The 18,554-nt window shown below is 41.9% G+C and overlaps 2 protein-coding genes across 9 annotated transcripts in view; both read left to right on the top strand.

Annotated features, from left to right (window-relative positions):
* BNIP2 (BCL2 interacting protein 2) overlaps positions 1–18,554 on the top strand; it is a 2,487,402-nt gene that overhangs the window by 937,579 nt on the left and 1,531,269 nt on the right. The gene's annotated exons all lie outside the window — the stretch shown is intronic.
* MRPL13 (mitochondrial ribosomal protein L13) overlaps positions 1–18,554 on the top strand; it is a 506,205-nt gene that overhangs the window by 277,407 nt on the left and 210,244 nt on the right. For all 5 annotated transcript variants that reach the window (XM_044077384.1, XM_044077380.1, XM_044077382.1 and 2 more), the window contains exon 3: positions 5,064–5,157. In XM_044077384.1, the coding sequence (XP_043933319.1) occupies positions 5,064–5,157 (94 nt within the window). The remainder of the gene's footprint in view (positions 1–5,063; positions 5,158–18,554) is intronic.

Raw genomic sequence — 18,554 nt, 5'->3', positions numbered from 1 at the left:
AGAGCTTTTCTCAAAGGGACCTTCCACCTGAGACCACCTGTCAAATCCCCTTATACACCTTGGAATCTAAATGTTATGCTTTCACGCATCATTCTTCCACCGTTTGAGCCAGCTTCTTCATGTGACTTGAAATTTTTATCTTGGTAGATTGTCTTTTTAGTGGCCATCACATCTGCCCGAAGAGTTTCAGAGTTACAGGCCTTGTCTATAAAACCCCCTTATCTGATTTTTCATTCTGATAGTTTCACTATGAACAAATCCTTCATTCTTGCCTGAAGTTTGTACTGAAGCTAACCTTAATCAAATCATAGAATTACCGTTTTTTTCCCCAACACACCAATAACTTGGAGTACATGCTGCACAAACTTGATGTTCAGACAACTTTGATTTTACATAGATAGAACCAAAGAATTTAGAAGATCTGAACAGCATTTTGTTTCCTTTTCAGACTCCAGAAAAGGTAGACCTGTGGCAAAAACCACTCTGTTGAAATGGTTATCTGATTGCGTCACCTTCTCTTACTCAGCTGCCAACATACCTCTGCAACACAAAATAAAGGACATTCAACCCGAGCTGTTTCCACATCTTCAGCCTTTACTGCCAAGCTACCAATAGATAGTATTTGTGCAGCAGCCACTTGGTCAAAACCTCATACTTTTATCACTCATTACAAAGTCGATAGGGCCTTCAGGGGCAGGACTTCCTTTGGTTACACTGTCCTGAGGAACATACTCTCATGAGCCACCCGAGAAAGACGATGCTTGGGACGCTACCCATCTGTAAGAATGAATGGCGAGATAGAACAACTTCACATAAAGAAATTATGTACTCACCATAATATTCCATGTGAGTTGTTCATCTCGCCTTCATTCTTACTTCCCACCCTCCAGCCCCCTCCAGACTTTTTTTGAGGACCGGGATTCATGTTTTATCATGGTTGCTTTGTCTTTTGTATGGTTTCCTTACCTAAAATAGGGATAGAATGACATATATGGTATTGTTAGAGGCAGCAAACAAGATCTGAGGTAACACAAGGTGCACCATGGGATAGGGACTTGGCCTCCAGCTGTCTGAAGACCTCGATCTTTGTAGTTGGCCGACTTGGAGCCAAGGATCAGCTCTGAACCTATCTGTAAGAATGAAGGCAAGATGAACAACTCACATGGAACATTATGTTGAGTACATAACTTCTTTTGTTTCATATTGCATACAGAACTTTACATAAAAATGCTTTTGTGTACTTCTTTTGTGAATATCTCAGTAGCTTATAGGATCATAGGAGATTACTAGGCTAATGGTTCTGGGGCCCTTACGAGCCTAGTCAAGAGGTTATCCCCAAAAAAGAAACCCCAATTAGCACCTGTCGCCCCTGTCAGTGAGGGACACAGGTGGAGCCCCTGGGACAAATTTGTGGTTACCCATCTGCTCATCAAGATTGTGCTTCAGCGTCAGTGACGTACTTTTTTGGATGTGTATAGGGAGTCTATTCCAGAAACGGGGCAGCCTCTGGGAGACAAACCTGTCTCTCCAGCAGGTTTTGTTAGTCACATATATGATTTAAGCCTTTCAATTGGGTACTACATGAGGAGTTAGACTTACAGATATGGAGCATCTCTAGTAGAGCAGGGTCTGAGATTGCCTTGTAGGTGAGACACAGATCACCTTTGAGCAATCTGTAAGTTACAGAGTAGAGTTATGGTGATTTGAGCCTGTCCACATAGGACAGGTGTTACAGGCCATGGATTCTCTTTGTGAGATATTTCTGTGGCCTTTGTTATGGCCTGCCCCTCTAGCATCTAGAAGCATTAATTTACTGTCAATGTGTTTAAATTAAACATTATTTAGACACATTTCCAGATGTTTAAATTATGCGTTATTTTAGAGGTGTACATAACATTCAAAACTAAGCAAAGGCTCAGTAATTTTATGGCCCCAGGGGAGGGAAGGAATGCAGCTGTAAATGACAACCAAGATGTGAATCCTTAGAAGCTGAGCAGTTTTATAACCCTAGTGATTGGAGATAACAAAAGGGAGCTACAGATACTATGCTATGTGTGCTTTTTCTTAGCAGTAAATGTTTAAGATATAATAGATGAAATGGTGCAAGAACGAGGCAGATTTGTAAAGAAAGTAGCATAAGATTTCATTGAGGAACAACATGGTGTGCTGTGAGGAAACTGAATAGAATCAAAATGCCACTGAGGGGAAAAATGTGCTTAGTCTTGCTTAAGAATACATGCAAGTATGAGGCTCATTCTGTAGGAAGGAAGGTACACTGTTGGGGAATGGGGATTCTGTGCATAGCTTATGGCTGACCTTTAAATGACTCTGAACAAGTCACTTAACTAGTGCTTCTGCTGAAATGGGTCCTTGTGTGTCAGTCCACTAACTCACTTAAAAAAGGGTCATCATCTACAATGACTATTTGTTTGATGCTGACCTTAATTCCTCCATCAGGACTCATCATGCAATAGTTTCTTCCATCAAGGCCCATTTTTAAAACACCTTTATTAAATTTTCATATTTGAAACATTGATAATAGCTACACGTACAGTTAACAGAAAACAAACAGTAAACATTTTTCATGGATTATATACGGATTTTCTTTTTAACAATTTTTAACATTTACTCCAGCATTACTTAAATTGCTCAGTTTCTACCTTCCTTAAATGTCACTCCTCCTGAGCATTATTCTGCATGTATTGTTCCCACAAATTCCATTTATTTCTGTGTAATTTTCTCCTGCCATTTTCTAAAGATCTAGCCTCCATTTTTTTTTGTCTTTTTTACAATATTCAGTACTTCAGTTTCAATTGGTTTAGAGTTTGATTTTCATTTTCTAGTAATTGATTTTTGATGTCAGTAGCATTAAATTTAGCAAAGCCTTACTGTGCCTGAGCAATTTAGATTCCCCCTCTCTTCCAGCTCAAAAGACTAATTTCCTTAGTTATGACCATTTGCACCCCAAGTGTTTCTGACATAGTACTCTGTAGGGAATTTTAAAATCTACCATCTCCTTATATTCCCAAAAATGTGTTACTAATTAACCTCTCTTTTTCCCATCACACAACCAGCATTTCCTTTCTACCTGTGGAAAAATTATCTGATGTTTACTTGGTGTATAAAATACCTGTTTAAACACTTTTGAAGCAAAAATCGTAAACCTTCTGGAATTTGTTACATACTTGGGAGCCAAAGACTTTCCATTCTGCCTTCCCAGTCCTTTCTACCCATTTATGATTCATTCTTATAGTTATGCAGTATTGTATGTGTCCTAATGATTTTTTTTCATTTTCTAACTGCAACTTCTATTCTAGACTCAAAGACTTTCAGAGCTGGTCTTTCGTTTAGCCTTCCCATATACATTTCTGTTTGCCTGTATTCTGTTATCATTCCCTGTTAGAAAGGGCAGTCTGTAACCTGCAGTCAAAACTTTTGCTTGATCTCATCCCACTGTATTACAGTTTCCTCTCTAGTTATTTTCTCCCAAAACATTGGTTCCTTTGGTAATTTTTCTCCAGTAAATTCCATCCTACTCTTTCCTATTTTATATACCTTTACTTGCAGTCATCCTTCTTGGTAAACATCTCCTTTCTCCATTCCCATGTTGGCTTAGTTCTTAGAATACTTTCTGCTACTTTATGAATATCATAAATATAATAATCCATATGGTTGTTGTTATCCTCTTTAACAACCTGCATCCAAAATTCTACTCTGTCCTTACTTCTCAAATAGCGGGGCAATCCTTGCTTTTTGTCTTCACACCAGACAGGCAGGCACATTACCCCACCTCCACCCCATACACCCACATTTCTTTGTCTCATAAATCAGTCTCATTTCAGGAGTTGATTCCTTCCATGGATCTTTACTAATAATGAGGATCACATAATCATTATTTGTCTCCACTCTGGTAGCCGCCATTGAGGAATCAGTGCTCTTCCATAATTTAAGGAGAGATGCTCTACATTTACATATATCTTTCTTGAGCTTGCTGTTGTCCAGCCATTTTTCTGAAATGTTTTTCTTTATGAATTGAAAGTAGTATGTATGGCCCTTAAGCTGCTCCTGTCTGTGTGTTGCTTTAGTTGAAGCATGCGTCTCCATTCTGGTACTATTTTCCTTAATTCCTTAATTCCATTGTGGTCCAATTACTACCTTTTGGCAGAATCTGAGGATGTAGAAGTGGCCTAGTTCACCCTAGCAGCTTTTTTTCCCATGTTGTTCCAAAATGGCAGGTGAGTTTTATAGTGGAACGACCTAACTGATGCACCTGTAATTTGAGACTCTTTCCCCCAGTTAAAACGTGGTGATACACTATTTTTTTCTTCTTTTTGAGAACCATTCAGGCAGAGGAAGTTGCTTGAATGAGGCAGTTTTTCTGAAACTCGTCAAGGTCCGCATTGAGGCAAACAACTTCTTTCTTTAGAATGAAAACATGCCTGTAAATATGATAGTAGTGTGGCCTCTGTCAGGCTACAACAGCCAAGATGTAGTATCTCAATTTAAGAAGGAAGCATAGTCCACTACCTACATTTATGGCTAGAAGTTCTCACATTGGAAAGCATTTAATATTTCAATTTAAGAAGGAAGCATTGTCCACTACCTACATTTATGGCTAGAAGGTCTCACATTGGGAAGCATTTAATATTTCAATTTAAGAAAGAAGCATTGTCTACTACCTACATTTATGGCTAGAAGGTCTCACCTTGGAAAACATTTCGTATTTCAATTTAAGAAGGAAATATACATTGGAAAGCATTTAGTATTTCAATTTAAGAAGGAAGCATTGCCCACTACCTACAGTTATGGCTAGAAGGTATCACCTTGGAAACGTTTTTTCCAGGGTCACCATTTTTGGAATGTTATCTTTAGCCATAACTGTGCTCATTGTGCTAACCACTTAGCCATGATTCCCACAGTGGTGTTGAACAGTCTGAAAGCAGCATTTTGCTTTATGTAAAACTGTCATGAGGTAATGGTGCACTTGCTTCTTAGTATATGTATAGTAAAACCTTTGTTTGTGCATTACATCACAAGTGCATTCTTCTGTTTTTAATTTATAGGTGACTGTGGAGATCATGTTGTGATCATAAACACCAGGCATGTTGCATTCTCTGGTAATAAGTGGGAACAGAAGGTATACTCCTCGCACTCGGGGTGAGTAGCTAGACTGTCAACTCTATTTGAAGTCCTATATTCAAAGTATACATAGATGTTAGTATTGCTGTAAACTTGTTTTATAGCATTAATTTTGTTTTTCTTTGTCTTAAGATGTTCGCAGTTTTTTGTTTTTATCTCCACTTAACCTCAAACAATTTAACGTGTAGTTTGCAGTGAATATCTAGTTATGGTGCAACACAACTCTGACCACAAATGGAAAAATCTTTCACCGACTGTGAAAAAGAAGAAAACAATCAAGGAAACAAGATATCTTTCTTTATTCTCCAGCGCCTCGGTGTTACCACCTTTCAAGAGTATAAACACTTGCATATAAAAAGCAAACATATATATAGATCAATTCGCTTTTTGTTTCCACTTTTAATGTAAAGAGCGAAGAAATTAGGGATATTATAGAGTACTATTGGAAATTTTTAACAGATGATAGATCTTTAGTAAATATTCTTCCAAGGAAACCCCTTTTTTCTTTTAAAGTGGTAGGAACCTAAAGGATGTGGTAGTACACGGGAGATTTTTGATGCCTCAGGCCAATGTGCCGAGGACTTCAGATAATTTTGGTACTAGGTGTTGTAACAGGTGCAGTATTTGCAAAAACATTGTTAGGACGTTTGATAATATCAATGGGATTAAATTTGTCCCAAGAGAAGTTTTTACATGCAGGAGTAAGGGGGTTATATATGCACTTAGTTGTCCATGCGGACTGTATTATATCGGTGAAACAAAAAGAGAATTTCGTATTAGATTAACAGAACATATTAGGGACATAAGACATAAAAGAGAAAATAAGACTATTGCAACACATTTTAATGCATGTCATGAAGGTGATGTTTCTTTATTAAAAGGAACTGTTTTAGAAAGTGTTAAGTGTTTACATGGTGATGAAAACGTTTTGAAATATAAATTATTGTATAAAGAAATTATTTTTATTTTGAAATATAAAACTATGGTACCTGTAGGTTTTAATAGTGAATTTAATTGGAAATGTTTGCTTTAAGCTTTTAATGGTGTTTAATTGAATAATTATATAATTAAGAAGAATTTATTAATTGTTTGATCTATATATATGTTTGCTTTTTTATATGCAAGTGTTTATACTCTTGAAAGGTGGTAACACCGAGGCACTGGAGAATAAAGAAAGATATCTTGTTTCCTTGATTGTTTTCTTCTTTTTCACAGTCGGTGAAAGATTTTTCCATTTGTGGTCAGAGTTGTGTTGTATTTGGGCGAGTCGTGTGGAGGAGTTTGTAGTTTTTTATCTAGTTATGGTAGCCTGTGGATGTAGCATACTGTTACTTTTGTGGCTGGTGAAAACTTAAGGTATTTATTGACAGGTCTGATGATTATTAATGTCATCAGAAGTTAATGTTTTTCATGATTTGTTCATTTGAAATCCTTGTGCCGACCTCTGCATTTTATTGTACTGAACTTGAAGATCCTTAGAAATGAAGTCTCACTGAGAGCTCACATGAGGAAGCAAACCTTTAAGTAACCAAAATGTGAAAGTCTGTTCTCCATAAAGGAGATTACCAATAAAAAACATTTCTTCTTTTTGAAAAGGTTTATACATTTTCTTTCATTGGGTTGACATCGTTATTAGGAAATGATCCAAAAATGAGCTACATGTACTTTAGGTACTAGTGGCTTGGGAAGTTTGTTGAATTGTTATTGGTAAGAGGGACTTTTTTTTTTTTTGTGTAGAACCATTGTTTGGGGTGCTTCTTTTAAAGCAGTACTGTTCACATGACATTCATTATACTATTCACTGTTGGGTATCTTGCCATGTAGGCAGCTAATGGCTGGCCATTCTTGCAAAGCTCTTCCCTCCCCACTGGATTTTGACTGGAATCCTCTTTCTGGAGCAAGGACATTGTTAATATGAAGGCTACATTGGCTGATGCCATCTTCAGATCTTTCATGCAATTCAGCTACATTTCTATCTTAGCATTGCTTGTAGTCTATCAGTCGACCAAAATAAGTCTTCATGGGTATATTAGTGCCCCATAGGCAATTAATTTTCCTTATTGTTAAATGTATAATGCTGTAGCTAATGTCTGACTGAGAATTTAACTCAGAAGAGTATACAGCTGTGGTCAATAATTGTTAGGTCTATGCTAAGTCGGTACCTCACAAAGACTATTGTAACTAGTGTCTTTTGCATCAGACTGGAGTATGATGTGTACTCTTGTCCCAACAGATCCTCGTTTAACATGAGTGCATTCTGCCATCATCCACATTCTTTCCTAGAGTTTGCTGCCAAAAAAGGGATGAAAGCTTGATTTGGGGATACTATGGCATTGTATCAGGCCTCTGGGAGGAGCCTTCCTTTAAAAAAAAAAAAAATTCTAAGAAGGGCAAGGAAACCAAGGAGATAAAAAATAATTCAGAGTTTTTTCTGGTCCAGAGATTCTGTACAAGGTGATGCCCCAGTTACAGAATCTGTTGTGACTGAAGCCTCTGGCAAGACATTATGGAGACACCTACTCCTTTAGTTGCTGATATGTCCTCCTGCCCTGACATCTCAGAGGTACTTTCAACAGACATAGTTCTTTTGGCAACCAAAGCCCACACTATAATTTCAGAAGAGGAAGATGGGATTCCCAAAATATTTGTCCACTAGGAAGTTTCCAGGGACCATAGTGAGGTTTCATTTACTCATCTGAGGCTTCAAAGGTGGATATTTCTAAACATAACAGACAGACACCAAGAGCTAAGCAGGTGCAACCCATCTTGCCTGCAGACAGTGCCTCAGTCTCGTCCCCCACCTGCGGTTTACTTGTGGATACCTGGTTTAGCTGACTGAAACCCTTATGTCTTACCTGAAGTATAAGAGTCATGAGCAGGTATCCCATCTGGTGGACTACCCTGAGGTAGAGTCTGACTCCTCTAATGAACTAGCCTATGCAGGCACGTTCCCATCAGTTGAGACCCTAGACGATACCTTGTCCTCTGCTCCTCTGACAGAGGACTTCTCCTTTGGCGATGTTCTCTACAAAATGAAATAGATCTTTCTGTGAGATTTCAAGGAGTATACTTTGAAACCTAGCAGAGAAATGGGGCTTTCATGGGTCTCCCAGAACCTGTGCCCCCTGACTGTCCCATCAGTGCTAGAAGTCTTTAAAGATGTTTTTCAGACTGCATCCTTGTTGCATGACTCCATTCCCCCCTGCTCCCAGGAAACTTGACAGGTTCTGTAGAGTCAAGGGACTCCCACAGGTACCTGTATAGAAATCCTTTAATGTTTCTCTGCATCCTATCAGGGGAGCAATTTCATCTGCAACCAGGAATCGCACCCAAATAAGCAACACTCTAGATAGACAGTGAAGAAAGTATACACTACTGCTGCCATGGCTTTCAGGGCTTTTGAACTGCCAGTCCACATGCTATCTTACCAGCAGAACCTGTTGAAGCAGATGAGGACCATGGCAGATGAGATTGAGGATGAAGTCCCGAAACAGTAGTTGTTGGACCTGTGTGATCTCTGCTATGAGGTAGTGAAGCACTCATTGAAGTGTAGCTGCGGTCATGCTGCTGCATCTTGCAGGACAAGTCTGGACATTATTCAGTGCGGAGCCTTCAGGGCAAAAAGGAAATTCTGTAAGATTTGTTTACCAATTTCTCCGAAAAAGAGAAGCTCACAACAAGAGAGAGCATATCTGAAGCTGCTAGGATACATGACCATTTTTATGGTGCCCTTAGCATGCCTTCATATGAGAAGATTACAGTGGCACAGTCAAATGGAGCAGGTACAGTCAACTTCTCCATCACTTGGAAACCAGTGTACACCTACTGCAAAGCATAAGGAATGAAATCTCATGGTTGACCCAGCAATGCCTCCTGTATAAGAAGGGAATTCCCTGCTGATCACTAAAAACATGACTGACAGCAAACTCCTCAGATGTTGCTTGGGGAGCTCATATGGAGGGCCTGCAGGTGCAAGGGACCTGGGAAAACAAGATGATAATAAAACATATCAACGTCAAGGAAAGTTTTTTTTTTTTTTTTTTTTCTTGCCATGCAGGGGTAGTCCTGCAAGTGCATGCAGACAATACTACAGTAATGTTTTACATAAACCAGAGAGGAGATACTCACTCCTGTCTACTATGCAGATTAGACATGCAAGCAAGTGAAATTGCAGTAGAGAAGGTAGTATTTCTGAAAGCCACATACACTCCTACAGACCAGAATTTGATAGCAGACAAACAGAGTAGAACATACACAGATCTCACCAATGAATGCCACATAAGGAAACATTATTTTCAAGCAGTAAGTGGGGTGTATTGGAAATGTGCCTTTTAACTTATCTGAACAGGCAGCTGAGACAGTTTTACTCAGGCAAGCAATTCTAAGAGTCTGGATGACAGATGCCGTCTTCCTGGATTAGACAGGTTTGCTCCTGTATGCTTTCCGTCCCGTACTCTTGATCCTCAGGATTTTGTCAGAAGATCAAGAGAGAAGTATAGAAATGATCTTCCTAGCTTCATTTTAGCCAAGGTAGCACTCATTCCCTCTCCTATAAAACTTGAGGGAAACTCTAGGTACTGCCTTAGTGAGTGGATCTTCTAATGAAGAATAATGTGTTCCTGCTACATCCCAATCTAACCACACTGTGGCTGACAGCGTGCATGATCTCGCACTAAGCCAAGGCACAGATTTTCATAGGCCATACTAAACATTATGAAGGAGACTGGGAGACCTAAGACAAGAAAGTCATATCTAGCAAAGTGGAAAAGGTTCTCCTTTTGCTGCCATTGAAGGGATCTTGGCCTTGGAAAGGCTGAAGTGACATTCATCCTGGAATACCAGTCATATCTCTACAAGTAAAACTTAGCTTATATATCTGTAAAAGTTCATGCTTCCATTATTTCAGCTTACTGTGTAATGGAACTGCCCCTTTATTCTAGACCTTCATTTAAGCAATTCCAAAGCAGAGCAATTTACGTTAGACCACCCAAGAGGCAGGTGGCTAAACCATGGGACATTAATTATGTCCGTCTAAACCAGCAGCCTCTTGTCCTATTCATTGTGTCTGCCCTGAAAGATGCTATTCTTGTTGGCAGATGTCCTTCAAGAATGCAACTGCAGTCATAACATATGGGTTGTCCTGCCTCAGGCAGCCCTCGGTCAGCCGAATTCCAAAGTCTGGGTCCGGCATCGGCTGGTGTCGCCGCCTCTCTGACGTCACAACGGCTGGAGTATAAAGGCATCGGCTGACGCCATCTTCTCCAGTCTTTCTTGCCACGCGGTGCCCGAAGCAGAAGCAGTTTGCAATTGCCGGTCAGTCAGCTCCTGTGTTTTCAGTACCGAAGTCATCTAAAAGCTAAGTACCCCGTTGGGAACATTTATTCTTGCCTCAGCCGATGTCAGAACAAATTGAGAAAGTTAATAATTGTTTGTCTTGTGGTAAACAAATACCTCATAAGGACTTCCATTCTCTCTGCCTTCCTTGCCTGGGCCCAGACCACGACGTCTCGGCCTGTGCTGTCTGTGCTTGCTTTAATAAGCACACTCTCAGGCGCTGGGCAGAATTCGCCGAGGACTTTTTCGGTGAATCTTTTGCGTATATCATGCCGTCGGATCTACTGACAACCCAATCTGCTAAAAAACGCAAGGACCGGGACCGACATCCTCGGCCCGCGTCCACTACCGATGCTACTCCCAAACCCTCTGCTAGTGCTCCGGTCCCTTCGGAAGTGGTAAATCAACCGCTCCAGGCTGACGACACAGCGTTAACACAACCTTCGGTCTCGGAGATCTCTCCGGTGCCGGTTGTTGATTTTCCTCCGGAAACCGAAGTTGTGGATCTACCCGACACCATTTCTGTGGACAAGGTTACGCCTGCACATGGGGCTGCTAGGCCTCCTGTATCCATGTCCATCAAGGCCTTTGCATGTGCTAAGGCTGCCAGTCAGGCCAAGGCCCATCCTAAACCTACTGCCCAGGCCCCTTCTTCTGATAAGCAGATCATGTCTCTGGCTGCTGATCTTATTTCCCTTATCAGGGGGTCTCAGCCTCATCCGGACAGGGGTTCTCAGCCACCTGCAGAGAAAAGGCCTAGAAGTGAGCAGGCGGACGACCTCTATTCGGATGAAGCCTCTGGGGATTCTGAACATTCTGATACCCAAGAAGAATCCTTCCAGGCCTACGAGGACTCTGATGCTGAGGAATCAATTCCCTCTGCCTCCCCTCCAGAGGATTTCTCATTTGGTGAAGTCCTGCATTCCATGAGGGAACATTTTCAATGGCAGGGTCAGGAATTCTCTGACTCCAGAAAAAGGCTTCGTACCTTCCTCAAGCTTCCCCAGCACAGACCTTTGGCTATTCCACCTGTTATGGATGTTTTGGATGATGTTTTCTCTGACTCCAGTGCTAACCCTGATTCTCTTCCTCCTGCTCCTGTCAAGCTGGACAGATATTATAGGGTCCCTGACACTCACTAGCACCTTTTTAAGGCCCACTCTGTGGATCTAGAAACTATTTCACAGGGCCCCAAGGGAGTGGCTACCTCCTCTGCCAAAAACCCACTGCCAGCGGACAGAGAAGCAAGGTCCCTGGAGAGATGGGGTAAAAAAAGTATATACCTCTACTACCCTAGCCATGAGGTCACTTAACTGCCTTTTTCACATGTTTCAGTACCAAGATTTTCTCCTGGATGATTTACAGAAAAAGTTAGCCTCTCCTGAGCCTATTGATAAAAAGGCATTGCAGGATCATATACATAACACTCAGCAGGTTAATAACCATTTTCTCCAGTGTGATTATGATGCACTGGAAGCTTCATGTAGGGCAGCTATGACTGGGGCTGTGATACGTAGACATGCTTGGTTAAAGGATCAGTCTTTGCCTGACCATGTTAAAGTAAAGTTACTGGATGCACCTTTGGAAAAACAGAAGCTTTTTGGTGCTAATGCACAAGATGTATTGAAATCCATAGAGGAAAAACCAAAGTCAGTACAGACAGTCAAGGATTTCCTTCAGGTTCAGCCACCCAGATTCAGCAGAAACTGGCCCTCAAAAAATTGGTCCTTCCCCGGCTCTGACAAGTTTCAAAGGGGAAAAAGCAGATGTGCCCGAGGTAGAGGGCAATACCGAGGATCTTACAGGGGCCGCCAATGGCAACCTCCAAATCAAAGAAGTGGCGCAGACAGTTCAGCTGCACCACAAGGACAATCACAATGACTTGGCTTTCGTTCCGCCTACAAAGGTTCAAAGAGAAGCAACTTTGGGCGGAAAATTATCCTTATTCTCACAAAACTGGCATATCTTAACCAAGGACAACTGGATTCTGGATTTGATAGACAAAGGTTACAGATTCCACTTCCACACATTACCACAAGACAAGGCATGCCAAACCTGCCACATCATCAAAGGGCAGAGGCACTCTCTGAAGTTTCCAAGCTGTTAAGTATAAAAGCAATAGAAAGGGTTCCTCCTCAGGAGCAAGGCCAGGGATTTTATTCAAGACTATTCCTTGTTCCAAGAAAAGAAAACAAATGGAGACCCATACTGGACTTGTCATCTCTAAACACTTTTCTCATAGTGCCAAAGTTCAAAATGCTGACGCTGCAGCAACTCCTTCCCATGTTGGGCAAGGGGTCTTGGCTGGTCACTCTGGACCTCAAGGAGGCATACCTGCATGTCCCAATCAGACAAAGCTGCAGAAGATACCTCAGATTTCTTGCAGGGACAGAGCATTATCAATTCTCAGCATTGCCGTTTGGCTTATCTACTGCGCCCAGTGTTCACGAAATGCCTGGCATCAGTAGTGGCACACTGCAGACTGCAGGGGATTCAAATATACCCCTACTTGGACGACTGCCTCATACAAGCAGACAACAAACAAACCTTAAAAGAAAATTTGGACTGGTCATGCATCTACTGCAGGCCTTGGGATACACAGTCAACATTCAGAAGTCAAAACTACTGCCATCCCAACAGATTATATTTTTAGGAGCCAAACTGGACACAGAAAACCAAATGGCCTACCTCACAGAGGAAAAACAGCAGCATTTACCAGAGTACTTCAAAGGCCTAGCAAAACGCTCCCAGCTGACTGCAAGGAAAATCCTGCAGGCCCTGGGGTTCATGGCATCTTGCATCCTTCTGATACCTTTGGCAAGACTTCATATGAGAAAGCTGCAATGGTATTTAAAAAACTTATGGTCTCAACACAGCCAAAGCCTAGAGGACATAATCCCACTTATTCTATGTCTACAAAAGAATTTTTATGGTGGGCTCAAGCCAGTCAGCTAAACAAAGGCATGTCTTTCAACAGACCTCAAGCAGGCCAAATGATTACAACAGACGCCTCAGACCATGGATGGGGGGCGCACATGGAGGGCAGATGCATTCAAGGGCAATGGACGCCAAAGGAAAGGCATCTGCACATAAACCAAAAGGAGATGTTGGCAGTGATGCATGCAATCGAGACTTTTGAAAAATCACTACAACAAGGGCATTTGCTAATAAGGACAGACAACACCACTGTCATGTGGTACATAAACAAGCAGGGAGGCACTCATTCTTATCCCCTCTGCAGACTAACAATGCTTCTCTGGGAAAAATCCCTGAGCCTGAAGATACATTTACAATCCCAGTTTGTACCAGGCAAGGACAATGTACTGGCGGACAACCTGAGCAGAAATTTCATGGATCCACACGAATGGATGCTGCACCCTCACATTTTCTCTCAACTGACAAAGACATGGGGAAGACCGGATGTAGATCTTTTTGCTTCCCACTTAAATCATCACCTGGAAAAATTCTGCACAAGGACTCACCATCCTCTAGCCTGGAAAACGGATGCTCTCTCCTTCAGCTGGAATTCTCTAAAAATTTATGCATTCCCCCCTCTGCCTCTGCTGACCAAGGTGATACTGAAGATCAAAGCAGAACAACCAACAGGCATCTTGATAGCTCCAGACTGGCCAAGGCAACACTGGTACCCATTGCTATTGACCATAACTCGGACCAGACCATGGCCTCTGACCCTATGGCCCCTGCTCCTAACACAACACAATTACAGGACTGTACATCAAGACCTGAAAACATTACATCTGACAGCCTGGAGGCTAACATGACTTCTCCACCTAACTCTCTTTCAAAATCAGTTCAAGAAATCATGCTGGAAGCACGCAGACCTTCCACCAGAAAAACCTATTCAGCCAAGTGGAAGAGATTCAGCATCTGGAATGCCAACAGGGGTCAGGACACAGCATTACCGAGTATACCTCAGATTTTAGAATACTTGGCAGAACTATTTCATACTGGACTCTCATACTCTTCAATAAAGATTCATGCCTCAGCAATCTCAGCAAACCTCCCTTCCTCATTTTTCATCAAGACAGAGTTTCTCTAAGAACCAATCCTACATTCATGCCAAAAGTTATTTCCAGGGTGTCTCTAAATCAAGCTATTCACCTGCCTACATTCTTCCCCAATCCTCAAAATAAGGGGGAAAAACTACTGCATACTTTGGACATACACAGACAACTACGCTACTACTTGGACAGAACTAAGGCCACCAGAAAGTCTGACCAACTGTTTGTAGCCTATGCTGCTGGAGTGCAAGGAAAAGCAATCTCCAAACAAACAATTTCAAAATGGATTGGACATTGCATCAGATTCTGCTATTCTTTCCATGGAAAAGGTGTGCCAGCCAATATTAGGCCACATTCCACCAGAGCTATAGCCACTTCCACAGCTTTCCTAAGAGGAGTGGCAACAAAGGACATTTTAGAGGCTGCTACATGGAGCTCCGTGCATACATTTACCAAGCACTACAACCTGCCCTTATACTCCAGATCCCGAGCAGGCTTTGCTTCCGCAGTCCTGCAGGGATTTTAGCTACACCATCCTTATCATAGTTCCATCCACCCCCAGCTTGGCTATGGTATTCAACCCATATGTTATGACTGCAGTTGCATTCTTGAAGGACATAGTACAGTTTTGTACATACCATAAATGTAGATGTCCGATAGATATGCAACTGCAGTCGGATTTTCCCACCCTCCTACCCCTCTGTATCCTTCTTTTTGGGTCCCTACCCCTTTTCCCATTAGCTGGGGGTATTTCCTATGGTGTATCTGTTTATTACTGTTGTGCATGTTGGGGATTATTTTTATCCATTTACCAAATTTAGCCTTCCTAGGAGGGCACCTGGCATCTGGGGCAAGAAACACTGAAGAAGATGGCGTCGGCCGATGCCTTTATACTCCAGCCGTTGTGACGTCGAAGAGGAGGCGACACCAGCCGACGCCGGACCCAGACTTTGGAATTCGGCTGACCGAGGGCTGCCTGAGGCAGCACAACCCATATGTTATGACTGCAGTTGCATATCTATCGGACATCTACATTTATGGTAGGTACAAAACTGTACTTTACCTCTGCTAGACATGTTTCAGGACTGTAAGCATTAATATGCAGAGAACCCTTCTTAGTGTTCTGCCCAGAAAGAGTGGGTTTGCGAATCAGTCCATCCTTTTTGCCTAAGGTGGCTGCTGTATTGACGTTAAATCAGACCATTCAGCTTCCAGTGTTTTTTTTTTTTTTTGCTAAATTTCCAAATTCAGTAGAATGGATCCTGTATTCCCTAAATGTGAACAGACAGCTCAGATTTTAGTTTGCATAGAGCAAGAGTGCAAAACAAACAAACAAAAAAAAAACTGAACAACTATATATCTGTTTTGCAAAAAGGAAGGAGGAAAAGTGTGTTAACACTCAAACCATTTCCAAGTGTATGGAGCTTTGCATTACTTTTTTGCTATCTTCACCATGGGGAATGAGTCTCGAGCCCCAGTAGAGCACATTCCACCTGCTACCTCAACTTTTCATAGTGACGTTTCTACCCAGAGCATTCTAGAACAGACACTTGGCCCACCCTATGCACCTTTTTGTACCTTTTCCAAATGTTACAACTTGGGCTGCATCCAGGGCTGGAGCAGGATTTCCTTTTGCTATCCTCCAAAGGCTGATTTCCAAATAGTTTATCCACCCCCCCTCCACTCTACATCTCACTGGTATGGGAATCTTTCTAAGTGTTAGGACTGCATTGATTACTATGATGAGCATAGTACAGTTGTGTTTGGAATTTATCGTAAATGTAGATGTTCTAGAGGTTTCACTGTTGTGGTTGAAGGCCTGTTCCACCCCCAACCCCCCTTCTTGTTGCCATACAAGGCCCTCACCCATGTTTTTTATTCTTTTTCTGTGCAGTTTTGGAAGTGAAGCACCTTTGAGTGGACATTGACCAGTGTTGCCGTTCACACCTGGCCTACAGTACTCTGGGGCTAGGGATTTCTACCATGGTTTTGATGGGTTAAGAAAAATCTGAAGATGGCATCAGCTGATGCACCATTTATACTATCAAGGTGTTTGCACTGGAAAGAGGACATCAACTGAAGCGCTTTGGGAGGGAAGACCTATGGAAGGCTACCCAGCCTTGCACTATATCTGCATGGCAGGATATGACAAGAATGATGACCTCAACAGTGAAACTTCTTGAACATGTATACATTTTGCTATTTCCTAAAAATATTGTACTTTCTGAATGAGATATTTTGTACTGTTCTTGAAATAAAACTTTGACATCTGATGAACTATTTCTTTCTTTTACATTCGATTTTGCCTTCATTGATCATCTTGATTGCCAAACCTTCACTCACACTGCCACTCCTAAATTCCATCCTGTGTCACCAGTCAGTGAAACGTGTTTCCCTAACTGTGAAAGCAGGAGGCAACAAGGAGTAGGGTTGTCTTCAGCAGTTTTAAATGAGGGGAAGTTTGCATTTTGTAGCACTTCTTAAGTTAGCACTGGAGGGGTGATAATGACCAGTGGCTCAATGGAGCAGTTTCATACCACCACACCCAGACATCTGCTGGCATCAAAACAAGCAACTTTCTGTTCATCTCTGGCTGTAGTGTCCCCATTCTTTTCCAGGAGCTCAGACCTAAATCATTAATATCCTCCCCACTTCAGGATGGGAAAACTAGTACCCCACCCCCTTCTAGTCTCTCCAGCATCAGAGTTGGAGGACTTTGGTCTTAAGCAGCACAGGCAAAGATAAACAAAATTGCACCATTGTTTCAGATCTCTCATTCCATTATATTTACTTAATTTCAGTTGTGTGTGTAATTTGATCAGTCGAAGGCAAAAGCGTCTTTTTTTTTTTTTTTTTAAGAAAATTGTCAGTAATCGGCTGCCTTTGTCTTCTGTGCTCTGACTGCACTTGCTATTATTGACATGGATTTAGGTATATTCTTCAGCATTTGTGAAATGGTTAGATCTGACATTACAAACCCTGCTTGATAGGTCCATTTGGTTTTATCTTTTCCAACATTCAGAATTTGGCATATTAAGTTCCTGTGCTTCGGTACCCATGATGATGATGATGATGCTTGCTGTTATGTAATATATTGACAATAGATGCACCGTCATCCCCCAAGCCGGCTGTTTGTCTTCTTGTACATTTGAATTGTTGAACCTTACTGTCTTCGTTAAAAGGTTATGTTAGCATTCTGTTTGCTTTTAAGTGTTCTGTGATTTTTGGAAGCTTGACCATTTTGTGGTCCAGATGGTAGTGGGGACTAGAGAGGTAGAGCCCCTCACATGACTTGGGGGATGCAATTTTTTTCACTGGTAAGATAGATTGGAGGACTGGTCAGTGCCTAGCCTCCTACAGGTAAACCTCTTCCTTGTATTTCCTCCCGCTTCTCACAGAAATGTAGATTAATCTTGATTAGCAGGGACTTGAGTTCCTTCTTGTCTCAACGTTTTTTTTTTTTTTTTTAGGAGAGCAGTGTCCTGAGTGCCATGCTTCCCTGGCTTGTGCCACCCATCCCATGGTTGTTCAGCTTGGGTCTGGCTCCATCCAGCCTGCCCTTTGAAAATAACTCCTTCAGTCCCCCAGTTATTTATGTATCATTCAAGGTTGAGGATTCTTCACCTAGGAAACTTCTCCCAGCACAGCAGGGTTGGTCTTTTCTGATTGAGAGGATCTGTAGAGTGGGCCCATAGTAGGCCCTGTGGCCTAGATAATAAGTGTTTTTTAGGCTGTCTTAATGGAACTACAGGATTCCACCCTTAGGATCTGTGGTGTAGTGCCAGTGCCAGGCCTGGAGTATGCATTTCCCCTCATATGCTGCCTTTGATGTGCATGCAGATGCACACAGGCTCTGATCTGCTCAACACCCAGAATGCAGTTACCAAACACTTGTGTAAGCTTGTTTGTTTTACCATGCTTGGGGTTGTTAAAGAACAGAGGGCTAACTCCCCTTTGAGCTCCAAGTAGGAACCTACCAACAGTGAGTATCTTTTTCTTGAGACAGGCAAGAGCAAACAGCCATTCAGTCCTCATGCCTGTCACTTCTTGGTCCTCCAC

Source organism: Protopterus annectens, chromosome 7.part0 (assembly GCF_019279795.1).
Source record: "Protopterus annectens isolate FY-2018-M chromosome 7.part0, PAN1.0, whole genome shotgun sequence".
NCBI lineage: Eukaryota > Metazoa > Chordata > Ceratodontiformes > Protopteridae > Protopterus > Protopterus annectens.
Note: the sequence above shows the minus strand (reverse complement) of the source record. Positions and strands in the feature narration are given on the sequence as shown.